The sequence below is a fragment of the Poecilia latipinna genome, unplaced genomic scaffold (assembly GCF_001443285.1).
Source record: "Poecilia latipinna isolate Pla-1442-1.1 unplaced genomic scaffold, P_latipinna-1.0 Scaffold1055, whole genome shotgun sequence".
Lineage (NCBI taxonomy): Eukaryota > Metazoa > Chordata > Actinopteri > Cyprinodontiformes > Poeciliidae > Poecilia > Poecilia latipinna.
In genome coordinates this window covers 49,505-70,705 of record NW_015113671.1, presented here as the reverse complement: position 1 = coordinate 70,705, position 21,201 = coordinate 49,505, and the positions used below count along the sequence as shown (strand labels likewise).

General features: G+C 43.1%; 1 protein-coding gene across 6 annotated transcripts in view; it reads right to left on the bottom strand.

Moving 5' to 3' along the window:
* Positions 1-21,201, bottom strand: part of LOC106959195 (striated muscle enriched protein kinase) — a 53,910-nt gene that overhangs the window by 9,136 nt on the left and 23,573 nt on the right. For all 6 annotated transcript variants that reach the window (XM_015051584.1, XM_015051585.1, XM_015051588.1 and 3 more), the window contains 27 exons: positions 19,849-20,012; positions 18,399-18,487; positions 18,109-18,284; positions 17,826-18,009; positions 16,833-16,906; positions 16,587-16,745; positions 16,256-16,445; positions 15,123-15,352; positions 14,924-15,043; positions 14,746-14,850; positions 14,323-14,529; positions 14,120-14,243; positions 13,202-13,374; positions 13,008-13,120; positions 12,765-12,933; positions 12,379-12,478; positions 11,191-11,391; positions 10,790-10,847; positions 10,628-10,705; positions 10,038-10,210; positions 9,922-9,948; positions 9,690-9,842; positions 8,660-8,702; positions 8,498-8,563; positions 5,564-8,153; positions 5,303-5,473; positions 3,448-3,570 (listed from right to left, as the gene is read on the bottom strand). In XM_015051584.1, coding sequence (XP_014907070.1) covers positions 3,448-3,570; positions 5,303-5,473; positions 5,564-8,153; positions 8,498-8,563; positions 8,660-8,702; positions 9,690-9,842; positions 9,922-9,948; positions 10,038-10,210; positions 10,628-10,705; positions 10,790-10,847; positions 11,191-11,391; positions 12,379-12,478; positions 12,765-12,933; positions 13,008-13,120; positions 13,202-13,374; positions 14,120-14,243; positions 14,323-14,529; positions 14,746-14,850; positions 14,924-15,043; positions 15,123-15,352; positions 16,256-16,445; positions 16,587-16,745; positions 16,833-16,906; positions 17,826-18,009; positions 18,109-18,284; positions 18,399-18,487; positions 19,849-20,012 — 6,060 coding nt within the window. The remainder of the gene's footprint in view (positions 1-3,447; positions 3,571-5,302; positions 5,474-5,563; positions 8,154-8,497; positions 8,564-8,659; positions 8,703-9,689; positions 9,843-9,921; positions 9,949-10,037; positions 10,211-10,627; positions 10,706-10,789; positions 10,848-11,190; positions 11,392-12,378; positions 12,479-12,764; positions 12,934-13,007; positions 13,121-13,201; positions 13,375-14,119; positions 14,244-14,322; positions 14,530-14,745; positions 14,851-14,923; positions 15,044-15,122; positions 15,353-16,255; positions 16,446-16,586; positions 16,746-16,832; positions 16,907-17,825; positions 18,010-18,108; positions 18,285-18,398; positions 18,488-19,848; positions 20,013-21,201) is intronic.

The following is a 21,201-nucleotide window of genomic DNA, read 5'->3' as shown; positions in this document are numbered from 1 at the left end:
AAAGAAGAAAACAAGAATGAAATGCATCAAGAAACGTAGAAGAAAGTGATGAGGAAACAAGGAAGAAGGAAGACAGGGAATAAGAAAAGAGAAAAATTGAATTAGACAAAGACAAGGATGGAAGGAAACAAAATGAGAAGAAAGGAAGAATACAAGTCAAATGAAAAAGTTGGAGTGATACATAGAAGGGAGGATAAAAGACAACTTAAATGGAAGGATGTAAGAACATGAGTAATGAAATAAGGGAGAAGTAAGAAAGTACACAAGGACGATGGCAGGAAGTCAAAAAGAAGAAAAGAACATGAAGATAAAGAGACATAAGGAAGAAAACATGCCACTTGAAATATTTAAAAAATTAGAGGCTGAAACCTTACACATGATCTGAACTCGAGTGGTGTTCCGTTGTTGGACTTCTGTGCTCGTCACAGATTATCCATAACGAACACCATGTTCAGGCATAAGGGTGTCCATATGTGCACTTGGCACCAGGACACCCTAGGTCGCAGTTCGATGATCGACTTTGTCATCGTTTCATCGGATCTGCGGCCGTATATCTTGGACACTCAGGTGAAGAGAGGGGCGGAGCTGTCCACTGACCACTACCTGGTGGTGAATAGGCTCCGGTGGTGGGGGAGGATGCCGGTCAAACCTGGCAGGCACAAATGTGTAGTAAGGGTCTGCTGGGAACGTCTGGCGGAGTCCCCTGTGAGACGGAGCATTAACTCCCATCTCTGGCAGAACTTCGAACACGTTCTGGGGGAGGTGAGGGACATTGAGACTGAGTGGACCATGTTCCGTGCCTCCATTGCCGAGGCGGCTTATCGGAGCTGTGGCTGCAAGGTTGTCGGTGCCTGTCACGGCGGACACCCTTGAGCCCATTGGACACCTTTGGTGAGGGTCAGTGTCACACTCAAGTGCTCCAAGCAGGAACGAACCATTTCATGCAGATTCAGGGGAGTTCAGGGCAAAAACGGATGTGTGTTTTTTGGTCTGGGGGGGGTAACATAAAATTTTTACTGCTAAAAACAATTTTTGAAAATACAATACGATTAATTTTGTATTTGACAGGACCCCAATTTTTTCATTTTATTTCTATGAACAAAATATAAATAATTAAATTGTGGAAGGCCCCCAGCTGGTCAAGGCCCCTAGAATTGTCATCACTTTTCACCCCTTTACCACGCCCCTGGTGAGGGATGCTGTCAGGCTGAAGAAGGAGTCCTATCAGGTCTTTTTGGCCTGTGGGACTCCAGAAGCAGCTGATGGGTATCGGCAGGCAAAGCGGAATGCGGCTCGGGTGGTTGCTGAGGCAAAAACTCGGGCATGGGAGGAGCGTGGAGAGGCCATAGAGAACGACTTCCATACAGATTCAAGGTGATTCTGGTCCACCATCTGGCATCTCAGGAGGGGGAAGCAGTGCAGCACCAACACTGTTTATAGTGGGGATGGTGTGCTGCTGACCTCGACTCGGTACGTTGTGGGCCGGTGGGCGGAATACTTCAAAGACCTCCTCAATCCCACCAACATGCCTTCCATTGAGGGAGCTGAGCCTGAGGACTCTGGGTTGGGCTCTCCAATCTCTGGGGACGAGGTCACCGAGGTGATAAAAAAGCTCCTCGGTGGCAGGGCCCCAGGGGTGGATGAGATCCGCCTGGAGTTCCTTAAGGCTTGTAGGGTTGTGCTGGTTGATGCGGCTCTGCAACATTGCATGGACATCGGGGGCAGTTCCTCTGGATTGGCAGACTGGGGTGGTGGTCCCCATGTTCAAAAAGGGGGATCGGAGGGTGTGCTCCAATTACAGGGGGGTCACACTCTTAAGCCTCCCTGGTAAGGTCTATTCAGGGGTCCTGGAGAGGAGGGTCTGTTGGATAGTTGATCCTCGGATTCAGGAAGAGCAGTCTGGTTTTTATCCTGGTCGTGGAACACTGGACCGGCTCTACACGCTCAGCAGGGTCCTGAAGGGTGTATGTGAGTTCGCCCAACCAGTCTACAGGTGTTTTGTGGACTTGGAGAAGGCGTTCGACAGTGTCCATCAGGGAGCCTTGTGGGTGGGGGGTTCTCTGGGAGTATGGGGTACCGGGCCCTTTGATACGGGCTGTCCGGTCCCTGTATGACCGGTGTCAGAGTCTGGTCCACATTGCCGGCACTAAGTCGGGCTCATTTCCCATGAGAGTTGGACTCCGCCAAGGCTGCCGTTTGTCACCGGTTCTGTTCATTACTTTTATGGAGATAATTTCTAGGTGCAGCCGAGGTGTTGAGGGCATCCGTTTTGGTGGCCTTAGGATCACATCTCTGCTTTTCGCGGATGATGTGGTCCTGTTGGCTTCATCAGGTGGTGATCTGCAGCTCTCGCTGGAGTGGTTCGCAGCCGAGTGTGAAGCGGCCGGGATGGGGATCAGTGTCTCCAAATCCGAGGCCATGGTCTTGAGCCAGGAAAGGGTAGTGTGCCTTCTCCGGCACAGGGAGGGTGTCCTGCCCCAAGTGGAGGAGTTTAAGTATCTGGGGATCTTGTTCACGAATGAGGGAAGAAGGGAGCGGGAGATCGACAGGCGGATTGGTGCAGCGTCTGCCGTGAAGCGGGCGCTGTACCGGTCTGTCATGGTGAAGAAAGAGCTGAGTCAAAAAGCGAAGCTCTCAATTTACCGGTCGATCTGCGTTCCCACCTTCATCTATGGTCATGAATTTTGGGTCATGACCAAAAGAACGAGGTCACGAATACAAGCGGCCTAAATGGGTTTTCTCCGCAGGGTGGCTGGGCTCTCCCTTAGAGATAGGGTGAGAAGCTCGGTCATCTGGGAGGGACTGAGAGTAGCACCGCTGCTCCTCCACATCTAGAGGAGTCAGCAGAGGTAGCTCAGGCATCTGGTCAGGATGCCTCCTGGACGCCTCCCTGGTGAGGTGTTCCAGGCACGTCCCACTGGGAGGAGGCCCCGGGAAGACCCAGGACAAGCTGGAGGGACTATGTCTCTCAGCTGGCCTGGGAACACCTTGGGATTCCTCCGGAGGAGCTAGAAGAAGTGGCTGGGGAGGGGGAATTCTGGGCCTCCCTCCTTAAGCTGCTGCCCCGCGACCCGACCCTGGATGAAGTGGAAGAAAATGGATGGATGGAGACTGAAACCACATTCCAGACTCTTCCATTCTGCCTAGCAACCATGAAGTATCTGTATCTGTAACCAGCGCACTCCAGCGCTGATGCAGAGTGAAGATAGAAAGCTCTGCTAAAACCATTATCCACTTGAAAGCTGACTCATTGGATGTCATTAAGACACTCTTTATGGATCGGGGAGCTCATTTCCCAACAGAATCCCTCATATTCAGAGCCTGTCAAACACCAGCTCTGGGCCTGAAATGATTCACTGTTACCTCTCCATGTTACTGACAGTAGCACACAAATAAAACAGGCATTTCATCCCAGACGCTCCAAGGATGTTTTTCCGACTTGCTCACCTTCGCTTCTCCGTTCCAGAGAATAGCTGCAGGGAGATTTTGTGTCCGACGGCTTCCACAGAACCAGAGCCGTGTTGTTGTACGTCTGAGCTACTTCAGGGGTTCCGGGTCGCTTTGGAACAGCTTGAGTGAAGAATGGGAGAAGTGATGGAGGAAAAAAACCCAACAAATCAGGCAAGTATTTATTAAAAATGGCAATGAGCATTTCTTAATTTTTAGCAGCTTTTATGCTAGAATGTTAAAAATGTCCAATAGTGGATTGCTGTGGTGGAGCAAGGGCAAAGCACTTATGGCGGTGATCGCAGGTTTGATTCTCGGCTTGGCGACATTTGCCGCATGTCTTCCCCCTCTCATACTACCCTCTTTCTTGTTGAACTACTTTCAAATAAAGGCCACTAGAGCCAACAAAACCTTAAAAAAAAAAGAAAAAAAAGTCCAATAATGCCATTTTATGCAATTTCTAAATGAAACCTATTTTCTTTCTTCTGGCACACACTTAGTGAAAGTAGCCAACATTTAAGTCAAGCTGTTTTTACACCAATTACACTGATGAGTCATCAAAGGACAGACTATTCAGAAATAAGCCTTATAAATATAAGCCTACAGTTAAAAAGTACCGCAGTAATTACTATATTTCAGGGGCTAACAAGTTCTTTAACCTCGGCTGATGCCAATTTTATTTGTAGAGCACCATCAATACGTAAAGTGCTTAACAGGAACATAAACTAAAAAAAGATTAAGGATATTTAAGAATCATTATAAGGCAATCAATATTTGTGAGTCAAATATATATTTAAAAGTTGTTGGAGAGACTAAAGAATGTAGCTAAACAGAAAGCTGCTTGTTTAGAGTTTTCAGAACTAGGTGGAGGCAGTTTCTTCAGCTCTGGAACAGAGAAACTAAAGAAGAATCAGAAAGCCACGCACATTAGAGTACCAATGCTGGTCAGAACAGGAACAGAAGTTACACCACCTAGTGTATCTAAAGATGTGCAATACATGGTATCAAAATCATTAAGATGTTTTGTCTTTGTGAACCTCCACCAAGAGGAGCTCTTGCTTATCTGCCATGTTTTTCCACATAGTTATAATATTTCAGAGGTGTGCATGAACACCATGAAGAGAGGTATGGTTGCTGAAATGATGGAATTTTATTGTCCGTCTCTAAATAAATCAAAATCAAGCTTTACTTGTTGTTGTCCTCTTCTTCTGCAGACATATTAATTATCTTATTTGCTTTACCCAGAACCAGTAAGGAAAATCTGTGGAAAAAACTTTACATAGCAGCTCAATTCCCCAATGAAATTATCCTTAAATGATTTTGTAGGATCAGAAAAGAAAAAAAAAATATAAAGCATTAACTTACGGTAATTAGGTCAACAATAAATGAACCACTACAGTGTATTTTGATCAGATTAATTATTTTCCAGTCTTAAAATGCTACCATTATGTTTTAGTCTCATTTCCATGGTTTATTGTTTGGATATGAGCCACAGAAGATAATTTCAGTCATCATCAGTACAACAGCAAAAAAAGATTTGTCTTAATTAGGTGCTAAATATCGGAAAAGTAAAACTCCATTAGGTTACATTACATACAGCTAATCTGCTGCCGTTAATATTCTTGTCAGCTGCATTCATACCAATTTCGGCGCAATTAAAATTCGATAATATAAAATGTGTCATTAGGAAAATGACTGTATGTCTTTGAAATGTAAATGAGTGGGTTGCTCCTCTGTGAGGAAAATGTTGTAATTTGCAAACTTGTGCATGCATTTTAGCATTCCCAAATCCCCACTCTAGTAGCATATCCACACAATGTATTTCACTAGTTTTGGGAAAACAGAAACCACTTACAAGCTATAGAAAGCGTGCAGGAGGTGGTGACAGTAGCGATTGGGTTAGTAGCAACGCATTCGTACACCCCAGCGTCTCTGTGGCCGCACTTCTGAATGGTAAGAAGCTGCCTGCCATCTGGGTGGTTCAGCAGCTTGATCCGGTTATCTGTCACCTCTAAAAGTTTCCGATCTGGAATGTGGGAAAACGGGAAAGAAATCAGTCTCACTGTTTAAATGGATTTCAGTTGTACAGATCAGTCTCTTCCGGAGTTAAGGTTACCCTTCATCCAGGTAATCTCTGGGTGTGGACTGCCAGCTGGAAGGCAACTAAGAGTCACAGCTTCCCACTCTAATAGGACATGGTCCTTTAGTTTGATGTGGAACACTGGAGCAAAATCAGAAGCAGAGCGGATAAACTGCTGGCTTTTTGTCAGACCTTCCTCTTTGGGTGCAGTTGAGGGTAAGTCAGACTGGGAGGGAGTTTTGTCTCTCCTGGTCCTGGTTAAGCCCCACCGGTCCCACCGCGATCGTCTGTCACTCTCTAAGGCTTTATCAGAATGGATGCTGGAGGTGGATTCAATGGATTCCTTTGATGCAGCAGCACCGGTTTGTTTTGCCAGTTGATTTTCAGGGATACCCATCCCTTTGAGTCCACGACCTTCAGAGTGGGAATGACGGTGCCGAGCAAACAGAGGTGTGTTCCTACCCTCTCCATCTACTTTCCTTTCTTCTGACTGACTGCGGATTTTTGAGGATATTCCCACCACTTTGTTCTCAAACTTGTGACGTATTGCAAGAACAGGGGATTCCGAGACCTTGTTGAGATCCCTTTCCTCAAGGTCTTTCTGACTACCTCCAGTCTCTTTAGCCTTCCTCTCCTCTGATTGGCTCCTAAATTTTGCAGAGATTCCTGCCACTTTGGACTCAAACTTTCGTCTCATGGCAGAAACCGAGGACTCCTCAGCTTTCCCAGATTGTCGCTCTTCAGACTGCTTTCTTGCTCCAGCAGCAACCAGATCCTTTGTGTCCAGAGACTTACTACGACCAATAGCCCATGAAACCCTCTTACTTACAGCAGTTTCTTGTACATTTGGTTGCTTTTCCTCCTTTTTCTCAGTAGATGTTGACCTCTTGCCTTTCAATGAAAACCTCCCAATCAGACTCAGGCCTGTTTCCTGATCTACCTCTCTTAAGTCTTGGACAGATTTAGATTTCTCTGGAATTCCCTTAGATGCTATTTCAAGTGGCGCCCCTCTTGGCCCTGGCCTGTAAATGTCCTCACCCCCTTCAACAGTCTTTCGGCTCAACACCGGGGATTTCTCCTCAGACTTGTTTCTGGTCAGTTTGCGGAGGCCACGGGTTAAGGATGACTCACGCTTCTTAAACTTAGCCTCAAAAACTTCCACTGAATCAATGTCTTTGATGTCTGTTCTGAGAACGGGTTGCCGAGGGATGATGGTAAGATCGGGGTTTGAAGACGAGGAAGAAGAACCAGCAGGTCTGTCTCCTGTTGCTACTTTGGCAAATACAGCTGAATGCTCAGGCAAGGAAGATGTATCTGAGGATTTTGAGTCATTTGGTTTGTGTGCAGCAGCAAGGGATTTTGATTGGCCCTTGGTCGATGTTTGAGATAGTACGGAAACTCTAAACTTTTCATTCATGCTGTTATCTTTCTCTGTCACTTCTCTAGCAATTTTAGAAGTAATAATAGATGTTTCACAATCTGCTTTGGTCCTTTTCTCTGTTGCTTCATCTATATCTGAACCTTCCACATTGCAATTGTTTTGCTCTTGGTCCATTTTTTCTGTTGCTGGGAGAGCAAAGGAAGCTTTTTCTTTGGGTGAGGTTGATTCAGACTCCAGTGTTGCTTGTTCAGTCAGCACAGACATTGAAATAGCCTCCTGCAGTTTCTTCCCTTCTGTCTTAGCAGTGGAAGCAGATGGAATCTCTAAGGGGGCTCCAAACCTACGGTGCAGGGGCATGGGCTCTGAATCCCCCTGTGAGAAGGAAACACTTTTACAAAAAACCTTGGTCTTTGGTGTGTCATCTCCTGACCTTTCAGAAGATGCTGCTCTGGTAAGTGTTGAGAGTCCTGCTCTGGATCTTCTCAAACTTCTCTCAAGAGACCCCGTCTGCCTTTCCTCATCTATGCCAAGGGTTTCAAACAGCGGCCCCCGTAAGCCGCTCATTTTTTTATCAACGCTTCCTCCCCTGAGCAGCCGTTGCCTCATTAGCTCAAGTTTTAAGGTATAATCTTCCTGACTTAACTTTGTAGCCCCTGGGCTCGGGCTTCGATCGGGCAGTTCCATAGAAACTGCCTTTTTTAGGCTCTTTGTACCTGCCCCTGAGTCTTCATTTGCATTTCCTTCCTCCGGGTCTATGTGGAGAAGCAGAGCTGAATCAGCAGAGCTGCCTCTCCTCATGGTAGCCCTCCTGGCTCTTGTCTGTGCTTCATTAGACTCTATGCTTGATCCTTTCTTCAGGTCTTCTCGTTTAGCCTTTCCTGTTCTCTCCTCATTTTGAGTTTCCACTTCATCTGTAATGTTTTTATTTCCCTCTGCCGTAGAACCATCTACATCCATATTTTCCTTTGTCCTTGTACTATTAACATAGACGGTCGGCCATCTGACATCCTCGTCCCCTGGAATCTCATTGAGTGAGACCCTGGATCCAGAGAAAACCAAGGACAGGGGCATCGGAATAAATGGAAGCTCATCCACGTCTGCGTCTGAATCGGACGAGGAAGAAGGAGGCGGGGAGCTTCCCTTCAAATGACGAGCAACAGCGATTGAAACATGGCTGGAGGAGTCTTTGAGGAGCTCTGGGATGGACCTCAATGCCATTTTGGATTTATAGCTGATAAGGGAACGCTGGAAATAATCAACACAAACATCTGGAATCATTACATCTGGTGTGTAAACAACATGAAATCTGTGTTTGGACTTTGTTGTAGTAATGCTTTGTGGAAATAAATCTCGTATACTACTGGAAAGTTTATATCACTTCAAATTTGTAAGGACAATGCATTTGTGGGTGAAACAAACAACTTAGTGGAGACACTGAAGTATTCATGGCTTTGTTGTGATTATTCTAGTAACTTCAATGTTCAATGAAGAGAAAATGTTTTTTTTTTTTTTAATGGCAATTCCACCTTGGAGTTTCTTTATGTCCACATTATTGATTTACAAATGTAACAATCTGACATTTGTCTTACCTGCCAGCACCTTCTAGCAATAACCTGCTTTAGCATAGACGTGCTAATGCTCTTATTTGTAGGTGACTGTAAGGCAAGGCAAACAGGGGGATTATGATTGACTTTCAGCAATGATATAAATAAATCTTATCATAGGAATTACTTTTTAAAATAATGGCTCACCTTGAACCAAGGATGACGAAGGCACTCTATAGCATTTGGCCTCCTGAGAGAGGAATGATAAAAGATAAAACCAAAAATGATTTACAGTATGGTGCAATAAAAAATGGGCATGATTTTAGGTTTCGAAAAAAATCTGAAAAGTGTGGCATGCACACCTGCAGACCACCAGAGTCAACAGACTGTATCTTTTGGGACATACCTTTACAAACTGAGTGCCCAGCCATTGTAAACACATTAAGATTTTGATGAACAAGTGTGTCCACAAATTCTCTAATTGATTTTGGCTTGGACTTTGACTCGGCCATTGCATTAGCTCAATCCAATCTATTTAGCACCAACCGCTGGACTCTCTTTACTCGCTGACTTTTGAAGGCAATTGTTTGTACTGGATTTTATTAAGGAGTATTCAAATAAAGGGGGCAGAATATAAATGAACACCACACTTTTAATATAAATTAAAACCATGTACAGCCACGTACAGTTACATGCAAATCAGAGGTATATACGGAGGACCCTTGATATTTGTGGGGGTTATCAACAACAGCCCCTGCAAACAGCTACATTTTTGCAAACAGCTCAAACCCCCACCTCTAACAATGCTTCTAACTGCCTATTTAAATAGTTCAAACACTAAATATACCTTAAGATATCGATTGTTGAAACAATCTCAGTACTACCACAGCATGAAAGCTAATATCTTTTCTGATTTGCTCTTGGATGTACAGCCAATTAGTGCAGAAGAAAATGACTGGCACTCCTGGATTGGTTGTTTTGCAAAAACCAGCCAATAGCATGTCAGGTAACATTATCTTTTGAAAATATTAGATATGGTCTACAAAAATATCTAGGCAAAATTTCCACCAATGATTTGGAGTTACCTTCCACCAAAAAATCTGCGATTAATATACTGTGAATAAACCGGGGTCCACTGTACCGGTATTATACAGTCTATTATACAAGGTATGCCTTTATGGCATAGTAAAGGCTCAAATTCTATGACTGGCTCTGATTAGATCTACAAGAAACTCACAGCCTGTCCACCACCAGAAGCTTGATGACGAATCCTTTGGCCTCTTTGCAAATCTCTGAAAACATGCCCTCCTCAAACGCCACATTGTAGTTCCTGATGTTCAGCGCAGTGGCTCTGTCATTCTCACCGGCAAACGGAGACACCCCAGTCAGACTAGAATCAGAAGACGTTAGGGATCTTTTACTCTGAATTTGTCATATTTCAGGACTAAACTGGAAGCTCCAGAACATACCAGAGATAAGTGATGACTCCGACAGGCCTGTGGAAAACAGGAAGTGGATTACAACATGCTAATCATGCTAACAGAGTGAGGAGTCATTTATCTGGATTTGGAGACAGCTGGCTTACCATATGTCTGTGGCTATGGAAACTGGAGTTTGATTAATGATCTCTGGAGCAACGTACTCCGGTGTGCCGTATTTGCAGTAATAGTCCTCTGAAGTGTCCAATTTGATGGCATTCCCAAAGTCACATATGCGGATGAGGTCACTTCCTGGACTGGCCATTAAAATGTTTTCAGGCTAAAGAGGATTTAAATGCAGACAGAGTATGATTTGGTAGTGCTTACTAATTAATACATTGTTTGTTGCTGTGGTTTCTTGGTTTTGTTTTCTCTCTTTCTGTAGGCGTAGAGACTTCTATGGTGTTGACTTGTCTTCTCTCTATGCCCTCTGGTTTTCTTATTCTTTCATTTTAAGCCTTTTCCTACCTTTATACATTTCTTTTCTCGTTTTTTCCCCAATTTACCCCCCCCCCCCCTCCCCGCAGGAATTTATAATAAAGTTTTACATGTATGTATATCAATGATGAAAGCTGTATTGCTCCACTTCTGAAAGTAAATCTGTTGGACCTCACCTTGACCCTCAGACAATAATTCTGAGTACCACACTTCTGATGTACCTCTAATTCAATAAACAGCATTTGGGATGCAATGATACCTTCACATCAAGGTGAGCTATATTTTTTTGGTGCAGATATTTAAGCCCCTCCAAGATCTGTTGGACACAGCTGCGAATCTGCAGGTTGGAAGATAAAACGGATCATCTGTAAAGTAGTGTTACATAATATCACTGCAGTGCATCAAGCAGAGGAGCACCAACCAGCTTCTCCATGACGGTCGATTTCTTGGCCATCCTTTCCAACATTTCTTCGTGACATCTTCAAACAACAGTTGAGGGAAAACCTGAGCCGAGAGTCGACTTTGTGAGAGATGAATTACAAATGAGCAACACTCCCACACATGCTATCTATTGCTAATTCCACCCAGCAGCCATGAGTCAGAGAAGAGAAGCTGGGCTGCTTCATTCATGCCTCCAGGGAACTGCAGAGCTCATCAGAATCAATGGTTTCCAACCTTTACAGAATTATTTAAGCACACTTTTATTTTGGAGTAAATCAAAAAGATTCTGAAGCATCACTGTAGGTAAAATGGAAGATATTAATATGTTTTCTCCAAATGCAGCTCAACATTAAAAGCTGGAAAGTCGTAATTAAAGGATACAATTCTGTGATGAGCACCACTATGTTCTTCTTCTCAAAAGCATCATGGAAGTAAAGGATGTGGTTATTGTCCAGCTCAGAAAGCAGATCCATCTCCCTGAGGGCCAAAGCTTTCCTCTTTCCTCGGGCGGAGATGAATTTAGCCGCAAAATCCGCCTTTTCCGACTTCAGCGTCACTCTCTTCACATAGGAGAAGGCCCCCCTGTTACAAAGGTGATACAATTAGAGACTGACGATGGACAGAGTCGCTCAGAGCTGTCACCTCTCTTACTCTCTTCTTTACAACAAAAAAGCAAGGAAGCTTTAAAGGCAGTAGACCTGGAGGAGGAACTGCTTGCTGAGAACTGACCAATCAAATGCTTTCATAAGCAAAACAGCTGATTACATCACATCCTGAAAGCAATAAGGTCAATCCTAGTTTTTCTAATGTGATTTCTTGATTTTGGCAGCAATTAGGATTCAGAAAATACAAAGAGGCATAGAGAGGAGGCTGATTGGATATATGATGGTTGGTTGTGATTCAGACCATATGGGCAACATTAGAAAGGGGGAATTAAACTGCATCTTTTTTGCCAGTTGCATCTTGAACATGATTTTTATTGATTTTTTCCTCCAGAAGTCCTTAGGGAGTTGGAGCTTACAGCTGAGAACTCAGAAAGTATTTTATGAACTTTGTTCTGGATTGTAACTCATTTCATCTTGCTATAATATTCCAGCTGTTTTTGTCAACAGACTTTGTTCATCCTATCAATAGTTTTCCTCTTTTTCTATATATATTTAATTATTTTCTACCCTTCAATGAAAATAAAGAATATCATGTTTTGTTTTCCATTTTATTTGTTGCAAGAAATTATCTGAATTTGTTGCCATTGCTCCTTTTTTGCTAGTCGAAAATCAGCTTTGGCCTGTGTTCCATTTTTAAAGGCTTCACCAATCTCAGCAAACGGTCGTCTCCACCGAGACGAACCAAAACAAATCATCTGCCAGCTAATGCATTCACTCCACACAGGATGGTGAGTCATCTCCCTTTCTGTCTGCTGTTGTGAAGCAGGTTCAAACCCATCCCCTCTCCGACCATCATATGCAGTCCCCGCCCCCTTCAGGCCGACCCTGAGTGCTCACACAACTATTAATGTCATTGCCCCTGCCATGTCTGAGGGGAGCTGTGCGCCTCCACACACACACACACCTCCCTATCTCTTTGTGAACATCATAATAATCCGTCAAATGCCTCATCTTCCTCAGAATGGTCCCCTCGTCCTCCACTGGCTCAGTTGCCGCTTTTCGCTCTGCATGAAGCACAGACACAGGCGTTTAATACAGTGTGTGTGTGAGTGTGTGTCAGAGCAGTGACAGATGGTTTCATATTATAGCTGCAGAACGCCTTGTGGTTTCTCCCATATGGAGCAGATTTACAGAGCAATTTCCAACAACAACTAGCTGACACAGATAGAATCTGCTGCAGCACAAAGACAGGCTTTCATCTAAGCTGTAAATCTCACACAGAGGCTGCTTTTCTGTGCATTTAAATCATGCCGTTTGTTTTCAAGCATGTTTCAACATGCGACTTTGCACCTGTGTGAACCGTAAGCTCGGCCTTGCAGGACACGGAGCCAGCCACATTCTTGGCGGTGCAGGTGTACACGCCTGAGTGCTCCTGCTTGGCACTCAGGATGACCAGGGAGTATTCCGGGTCGTCATACACAAACGTGAAGTGGCTGCTCTCAGAGAGAAGGAGATCATCCTGCAGCAGAACAACAAGAAAGATTAACTAGAGTTGATGATGCCAAAATTTATTTAAAGGTTGGGAAATATTACCTTAAACCACAGAATATCTGGATCTGGTTTCCCCTCCACCACCACAGCCAGACGTGAAGTTTCCCCAATGTGCACATCCACATCCTCCATGATAGATTCAAATTTAGGAAGAACTACAGAAGAAAACGAAGAGGTAAACAGCTGCGGTGCAGGATGTTTTCTGACTTCTTGATTAAATGCTGGAGGTAGCTGACCTGCCATGGCTAGCTGCAGTGTGCAGAGGTCGCTGCCAAACTGGTTGCTAGCGGTGACCACCAGCTGGCCAATGTCAGAGGTTCTGACCCGCTGGATCCTCAGGGTATGTTGATCGTCGTCTGGCATGCTCATCTCATACACTCCTAGTCTGTTAATCAATGCAACTCCCCTCCTGAAGGAAGCAGACTTGCTTTCTTAGCGCCTCTACTTTCTTCAGAGATGCTAAGAGATGCTAGCAAGGCTATTAGCTTGTTAGCACAAACTTCTCCCTCAGCGCTTTTGTTTATTTTCAAAGCGTTTAATGCACCAAACTTCTCTTGAATTTATTTTTCCAAATAAATTCTACAGCAATACTTTAGCTGACTATTTTGTATCCAGAAAATAAAGTTCAACATCTGTGTTGATGTTTTAAGATAGTTAGAACATGTAAGTTGTATCAAAATTAACTGAATCAAAAGTTTAAAATTAACTCCAGGGCAGATATTCTTTGAACTGCATTTAGCTAAACAAAATGTTTGTATTGCGATTTAGCATTAGCAGAGCTAGCTCTTAGGATTAGGGCTTTAGGATTAACGCAGCTAACATTTGAGTTAGCGGTACCCACCACTGGTAGAAATGATAATTAAAAAAAATTGCTATGACTAGTTCACAATGTCAAAGAAGCAAAATATCTTGTAACATGTTAAAGCTGGGGTATGTAACTTTTATTTAAAATAGACGTATTTTACATAAAACTGACAGTATAAAAATAAATGGAGAAACTACATCCGATTCTGTAACAACTCCATCCATCCATTTTCTTTACACCCTTGTGTCAATAACAGTGAAGTCGGTAGGGGTTCTCTAGTAACTCAGATTTAATACTTAACTTTTGATGTGACGTCATTAAAAGAAACATGTTTATGATATTAACAAACCTTTTCCAGGTCACCACTGCATGTACATGGTTCAGCGTGACAGTGACGTTAGCAGGTTGGTTCTCCACCACAAACACAATGTCGGGTTTGTCCAGAATAACTGGTGCCTTCCTCAAATATGGCCCTGGAGAAGGATAGGGTTGAACAACATGTTCTATTTCTCCTCAGAGCTGATTTGACAGGAGCAGGCGCAGATGTAGTACCTTTGTCCAGTAGCTGGACCAGATCAGTGGAGGGGGAAGGTTTGCTCAGAGTCTTCCCGGTTGATGTCAGGACCCTGAAGGCATAACGGACTCCCTTGGACAGGGAGGTGACAGTGTAATTTGTTTCCTTCAAGTTAGAAGCCGCAACGGACCACTGGATAGATCCCAGAGGCTGCTGCTGGACCATGAACAGCAACGAGCTGGCATCTGCAAGTACACATGCTGTTTATGTACGTCACCTGGGTGACAGCCAAAGACAGTGAGGTGCTTAAGATCCAGATATAAACATCAAACACATGCGGGCTATAATTGACATCTGAAGCTAGCTTAAATTTAAACCTTAACCTGTGGTAGTAAAATATTTATAGGCATTCCTTCTTTGGATAAAACGTTTCTCATAAATATGCTGAGTAAAGAACCTACCCAGTGAAGGGTCGAGCCTCTTCGGTCGCTTCCAGCTGAGGGTTATGGTTTTCCCTGTGATGGCTTCAATAACCGGAGGACCATCAGGAGGGTCAGGAACAATATCTGGTTTAAATAAACAAAACATCAGAAAAAAATCCTGAAAACTTTTCAAGCAGAACTTCAGAACACTCCCTACCTGTAACGTAGAGGTGAGCATAGCAGGCCGACTTGCCCACTTTGTTGGAGATGACCGCCTTATAGACGCCCCCGTGAGTGTGGCAGGCACCCCGGATGACCAGACTGTGGACATCCCTGTCTGGAGAACACATGCAAATTTCTTCCTTACTTCCTTCAGGGAGGCCTTTGATTGGTTTGTGATCTGGTTGCCCGCTTACGCTGAGTCATTTTGCGCTCCTCACTGCTCTCAATCCGTTTGCCATTGTGGTACCAGGCAATGGTTGGGTAGGGCAGGCCGGACACTTTGCATTTCAGCACGGCTTCCTTCCCTTCGATTACTTCCACATCCGCCAGAGGCTTGACAAAATCTGGCATGGTTCTTCTTTCCAACTCGTTTTCCAGAACCTCAGGCTCCTCAGGGATGGATGGCATCTTCTCTAACTTGGCCCTTGAGAAAGATTGTAAATCACATGAATTCAAAGTTGACATAACAATTTAGCTATTCATGTAATAGCTACAATGTATATTTACAGGATTTTATATGAGGCACTTTCTGATTTTGAAGAGGAAGAGAAAACGATATATGAAACCACATTTTTCTGCAGTTCTTCTGGATTTTATCTCTGCCTGCTTCACAAATTGAGAAACTTTACATTTTGCCCATTCCTCTCTGCAAAATAGTTCAAACTCAGTTGGATTGCATGGAGAGCGGCTTGCAACTGATTCTCAAGTGATGACTTTGACTATTCCATTCTAACACATATATATGATTTTATCAAGTGGTTGGCACTGCTAACCAAAAGTGTTAGTTTTGCTAACCTTAAAGCACTAGTCATAAACATTAGCGCAGCTAATGCTAAAGCCATATAACAACATGGTATTTATCATAAGCTAATGCTAAAGCTATAAAATCAAACATGTTGATACCCACCACATAAAAAAGCAATTCATATATGTGAATTTTTGCATGTAATATTAATTATGCTGGTTGTTCATATAAATGTTGTATTCTTCAATTTTTAAAAAAATATAGCCAAGTAAATTAGCGTTTTAGAATTTATCTAAAAAATGTTATTTAGGAGAAGCTAAGAATGCTAAATGCTATCAAAGTTAGCAAAAATGCTAACGTGCTAAACAAAAGAATTAGCTCTGCTGTTAGTGGAAGTGTATCCACTGCTGCTTCGATTGAAACCACCCAACTATTGCTCCTGCACCTGCGCCCTATCTATCACAATTGCAAATTCCAAAAAGTACATTGGAAATTGTGGACGTCTGTCACATCATGAATAGGGAGAAGTTCAATGGGTGTGTAGAGTAGTGTAAGGTACTATATAGGAATAACTTCTCTTACATGTGGGAGGAGATGGCAGCCCGTGATTCCTGCACATAGAGCTCTGCAGTACATTCGGACTTTCCGTAAACGTTCTGAGCGATTGCAGTGTAGAAACCCTCCTTGTCGCTGCTAACGTGGGAGATGACAAGTGAGTGACGACCTCCTTCTTGAAGGATGCGAATGTTATCATTCTCTTCCACTCGTGTCTCTGACAGAAGTTAGTAGTGAAACAGAACATTTAAAAAGCATTTTCTTTGATGAGAAGTCGGTGTTTCTTTTTTTTCTTTTTTTTGTTTAGTGTTCAGGATTTCAAAATTCCAAGACACACAACCAATCTGAAGCTCCTTACCAAAATGCATCCATGTGACTCGCGGGGCAGGTGATCCGCTCACCTTACAGTCAAAGCGTGCGGTGCGTCCTTCGATGACCTCCAGGATGTCCAGTTTGCGAGTGAACAGAGGTTCTCTGGATGGAGCAACTCTTAGATTTGCATTTGAGGTCAGCTCCTCTGGAGGTAAATGTTGTTTTGGTAAATGTGTTTTTTCTAAAAGTATTTATTTAAGTTCCTCTCTCCTCATCAGCAATTGGGATTTACCTTTGGCAGTGCTCAGTTTGCAGGTGTATGTCCCACTGTCATCCTCATGCACTGAATTCAGCATTAGGCGGCACCTAAAAATGCCCCAGGGGGGTTGGACCAATTGCAAAATTCAAAAGGCAGAGACAAAAGCAGGGAGAACACCAACTTGGTCTTTTTTCCCCTGTTAGCATGGCTACATGGTTAGCTGCTTTGTAAAGGCTACAAGTTTGGCTTTGTTGACCCATGGATGTATTTAGTCCTCCTTAGTGATAACCTTATGAGGACTTTGTACGCAAATGTATTCATCCTCAATGTAATGGCACCATTCTGGCTCCAGTCACATAACCATCATCATCATTAGAAGCAGCATTAGAAAGAACAGCAGGACCATATCTGTGTTTAGATTGGGTTGTTGTGATTAACTCCCTAAATAATCAAAAATAACTTTTCTTCTTAAGAAACACCTCAGTTTTGGTTTTTATCAATCCATATTTTAAAAACCTTTTCCTGACCTTGACCTAAAGAAAAAGCTGTTTCTAGTTCTCTAATGAGACTAATAACAGCTTATAGCTCTGTTGATCCAGGAATTCTTTCAATTTCCAATAGTTGTAACTTTATAAGGTTTTTCTTATTTTAAAATGTTTAATTTAGGGATAAATTTATGACCCAATTCTCACTGCCGGTCCAACACTATCAGAGCAATTAAAACAACACAAGACTATAATGTTAGTTTTGTTCATTTTACTTCCCATGGTTCATTTCAATCTATTTTTAGTGGAAGGCTATGCACCAACATTTAAAACCATTTCCTGATCAGCACAGTCTGAAAGTGTCCTAAATTAACCAAATAAGATTGAGCTTTAAAAGATATTAGACATACATGAGCAGGTTTAAGAGTATCAGTCAGGTTCTACAGTTCATCAGAGCATAGAAACAGCAGAGTCTGTCATAAGCTACTTTATTTCTAGTGTTTAACAAACATACAAAAGTCTCCACCAAATTCAAACTCACCTCTTTCCATCAAAATGCATCTTGCAGTTGAGCAGTGCTGGCTGGATGAGCTTTCCATTAGACAGCCAGTCAACCTCCACATCTGGTGGCCCAGTGATGTGGCACTCAAAGATGGCCGATTCCCCAGCCTTGACTGCTACATCTTCAGCTGCTCTGGTGATTCTGAGCTCTATCTGAGCAGCTGCTGCTCGGTCAAAAGAAAAAAAAGAAAAGAAAAAATGTAGCAGTAGAAGGAAAATATCCACACAACCTAATCCTAATCAAAAAGTACTTTATTACTCACCTTTGACCTCCACTCTACACTCCACCTGCTTGGTTCCACACTCACTGTGGAGCTTACAAACATACAATCCTGTGTCTGACCTGTGAGCAGCGCTGATTCTCATTTCACAGGTGCCATCTGCAATTTCTCGCACAGCAAAGCGGCCCCCTGCCTTCACCACCGCTCTGTCCTTCAGCCTTGGTCAACAAAAAGCAGCTCTCACAATCATTTATGTCGCAGTGTTTTGAAGAGTGTGTATATGACATGATGGTGACCTTGTTTGGACAGAAGAAATCAAGCAAAGGTCTCACCATAACACCATGGGTTTGGGATGCCCTCTGATTTTTGCTGCTATAACAACCTCTTGACCTTCGATCACTGACTGGTCACAAGGGGGCACCTTCAAATGATCAAACCATGGTTAACTGAACCGCTGCTCAGAACCACTCCATTCAAGAATTGAAGGACACAAATACAAAAGAATGCAGTTGGTAACACTTGGGAGAAGCAACAATAAGCAGGTATAGATAATGATGGATGGTTTTATGCACCTTGTCAGATGAACCAAACCATTTGACCAACTTGTTCCCACTGTTGAGAATAAATAATTCTGTTTTCCTTTCATCTCTTTTAGCTAGTTGCTAAGCTAAAGCTAAGCTAAACCTAAAGGAAATCACATGTTAGGAAATGCAAATGAGAGCTGAGGTAAAAGATGACATACTAGGTAACGCCCTTTTAGGGAGTAGCTCAGAGAGACAAAGGGAATGGGAAATTCTTGTGGGGCGCCATTTGCCTGTTAGCTCTTAGAGGCAGCAGGCCATAATGGACCAGCTGTATTTTGGTATTAATAAATGGAATTCATGAATTCAACTCACTGACTCTTATTTAGCCTCATACATAAGAACTCAGCATGGAGAACGGATGATTCTCCTCACCACCTGTGGTGGCGCTGCACCAAGAAGTAGTGACAAAAATGACACAAAAACTTCTGAAAACGACACTGAGCGCAACTTCCTTCTTCATGAAATGAAAACCAGATTTTAGAGAGTTGTAGGATTTCTCTTTGGTTTTGGTAAGAGACTATAAGTCATTTCTCACTCTAACACCAGACACGGGTGTTTATTTTGGTTGTATTTACGCAGAATGCCCTGTGCTATACTTCACTTCCTGCTTTTTGAGAGGTCTCCACTCATGCATTCAAACCACATCTAAGTTTACTTCTGAACCGAGATCAGAGTTGGATTGAGCATTCACACCTCCCGAAATGAATCTGGCTTTTTATTTGAATGAATCAGACTTTCTAGGCAAATAAACTGTTTAGATTAAACAGGACTAAAAATGACTTTTTAATCCATTAAACATGACTAAACACACTCCTAGTGTGAACACACCAGGAGTTCTTTTCAGTAGAACTAAGTTGCCGAGCCAAGTCCTGAAAAAAAATTCACACCCACCACCCTCTTCCCCAAATTTAACACATGACACAATGTAGTCAGGAGAGCTCTGTTCTTCTGATTTCTGCCAAACCCAGACTCATCGATTGGGAAAGCCAGACAGAGACATGATTCATCGCTCCAGAAACACATCTCCATTACTCTAGGGTCCAGAGATGTCCTCAACACCTCTGCATCTGATACTTGGAGTTGATGATTTAAGTCTGGGTTAAATCATGGGAACCCTTTGTTCCCCAGCTCTCTATGCTCTACAGCCAACTACAAACTGAAAAGATTTGAGTTGATTTAGTTTTATACAAATTCTTACCTGAAATGAGGGAGGTTCACTGAAGGAGATGCCTTTATTCAAGGACGGTGAGTCTCCACACTCCATCTTCTCCTCCTGAGGACTAAGATATTCTTCATCTGACTGGACTGGACTGCTGACCATCACAGCTGAAGACGATTTCCCAAGCTGCACATGACCGGCTTCTGATAAATAAACATAACTGTCATATAGTAACATGGAAAATATAATAAAAACATTTAAAGAATAACTTTGGCTTTAATTCTACAGCAGACGCTTATGTTGTTTAACTGCCGAGTCTGTAATTCTTGAGGTGTAGAGACTTAAAGATGCGAACATGAACATCACACATAGGAAATGAGCCAAGCTAAACAGAAAATGAATAAATCCCTCAATCCCTGACCCACATGACACAATGTGGGTCAGGGAATAAGTCGTCCCCTTATTCCCACTGTTTCCAAAGGAGGAAAATGTGTTTTCAAGCGCCTTCTATTTGGGGTTTGCTGCTGTCAGAAATGATTTCCTGGAGACATCAACACATTCCATCTCAGTTTCGGCCTCAGTTGGTGCACATTGAGAAAAGAAGGGGAAGAAAGGATTGTGGCAGCTGCAAAATAAGACTAAAACAGGACAATCTACTGGCTCAGGCTAGACGAGAAACAAATTCAAACCTAAGCCTGAAAGCAGATGGTTCTAGATGTGAAATATCCTCTGAATGCTATAGTTGGGTATTCTGTTGAATTGTTGATATTACAAAGGAAAGAATAAAACTACCTACCTAGACTCAGATGTCTGAGAGGCGTCTGTGCACCAGGGAATAAATCCCACAAGTATTTATGTAAACCTGCCATCTCTTATACAACTGTAACAATCCCCTTCCACATTCATCATCTGTTCTGTCCTTTACTTCCCAGCTCTGTCACATCCAAGTTACCTAACCCACTGAAGTAAGGGCAGAGTGGATAAAAATAGAATACTTCAAAAACATTTTAGATCTCCTGTAATTCAATATTTTCAATTTAGGTCTGGATTTTGTCGAGACAAAAAACAAAAAAAATGAATATGACATCAAGCTAAGGTGATGCACAACCCCCCAAATAGTCAGTCTGCTCCATCACCACCAAGGCCTCCAGTGTGAAATCTGAGGTGGCGAAAACCTTCCCTGATCTCAGCAGCAATCTCACAGAGGGACATGAAGTAGACGGCAATCACCAGCGAGAACAAGAGGCCTGGCTAAAAATACCCCCGTAAGCCAGGCTTCACTGGCCTAATATGGCAGCCGAGGCCTGGAGCTGCTGGCTCAGACACACACTTCCATTCGTTGACAAAATGGTGTGTTTTCATGAGCCCAATCAACACTCAGTACAAGCTCTT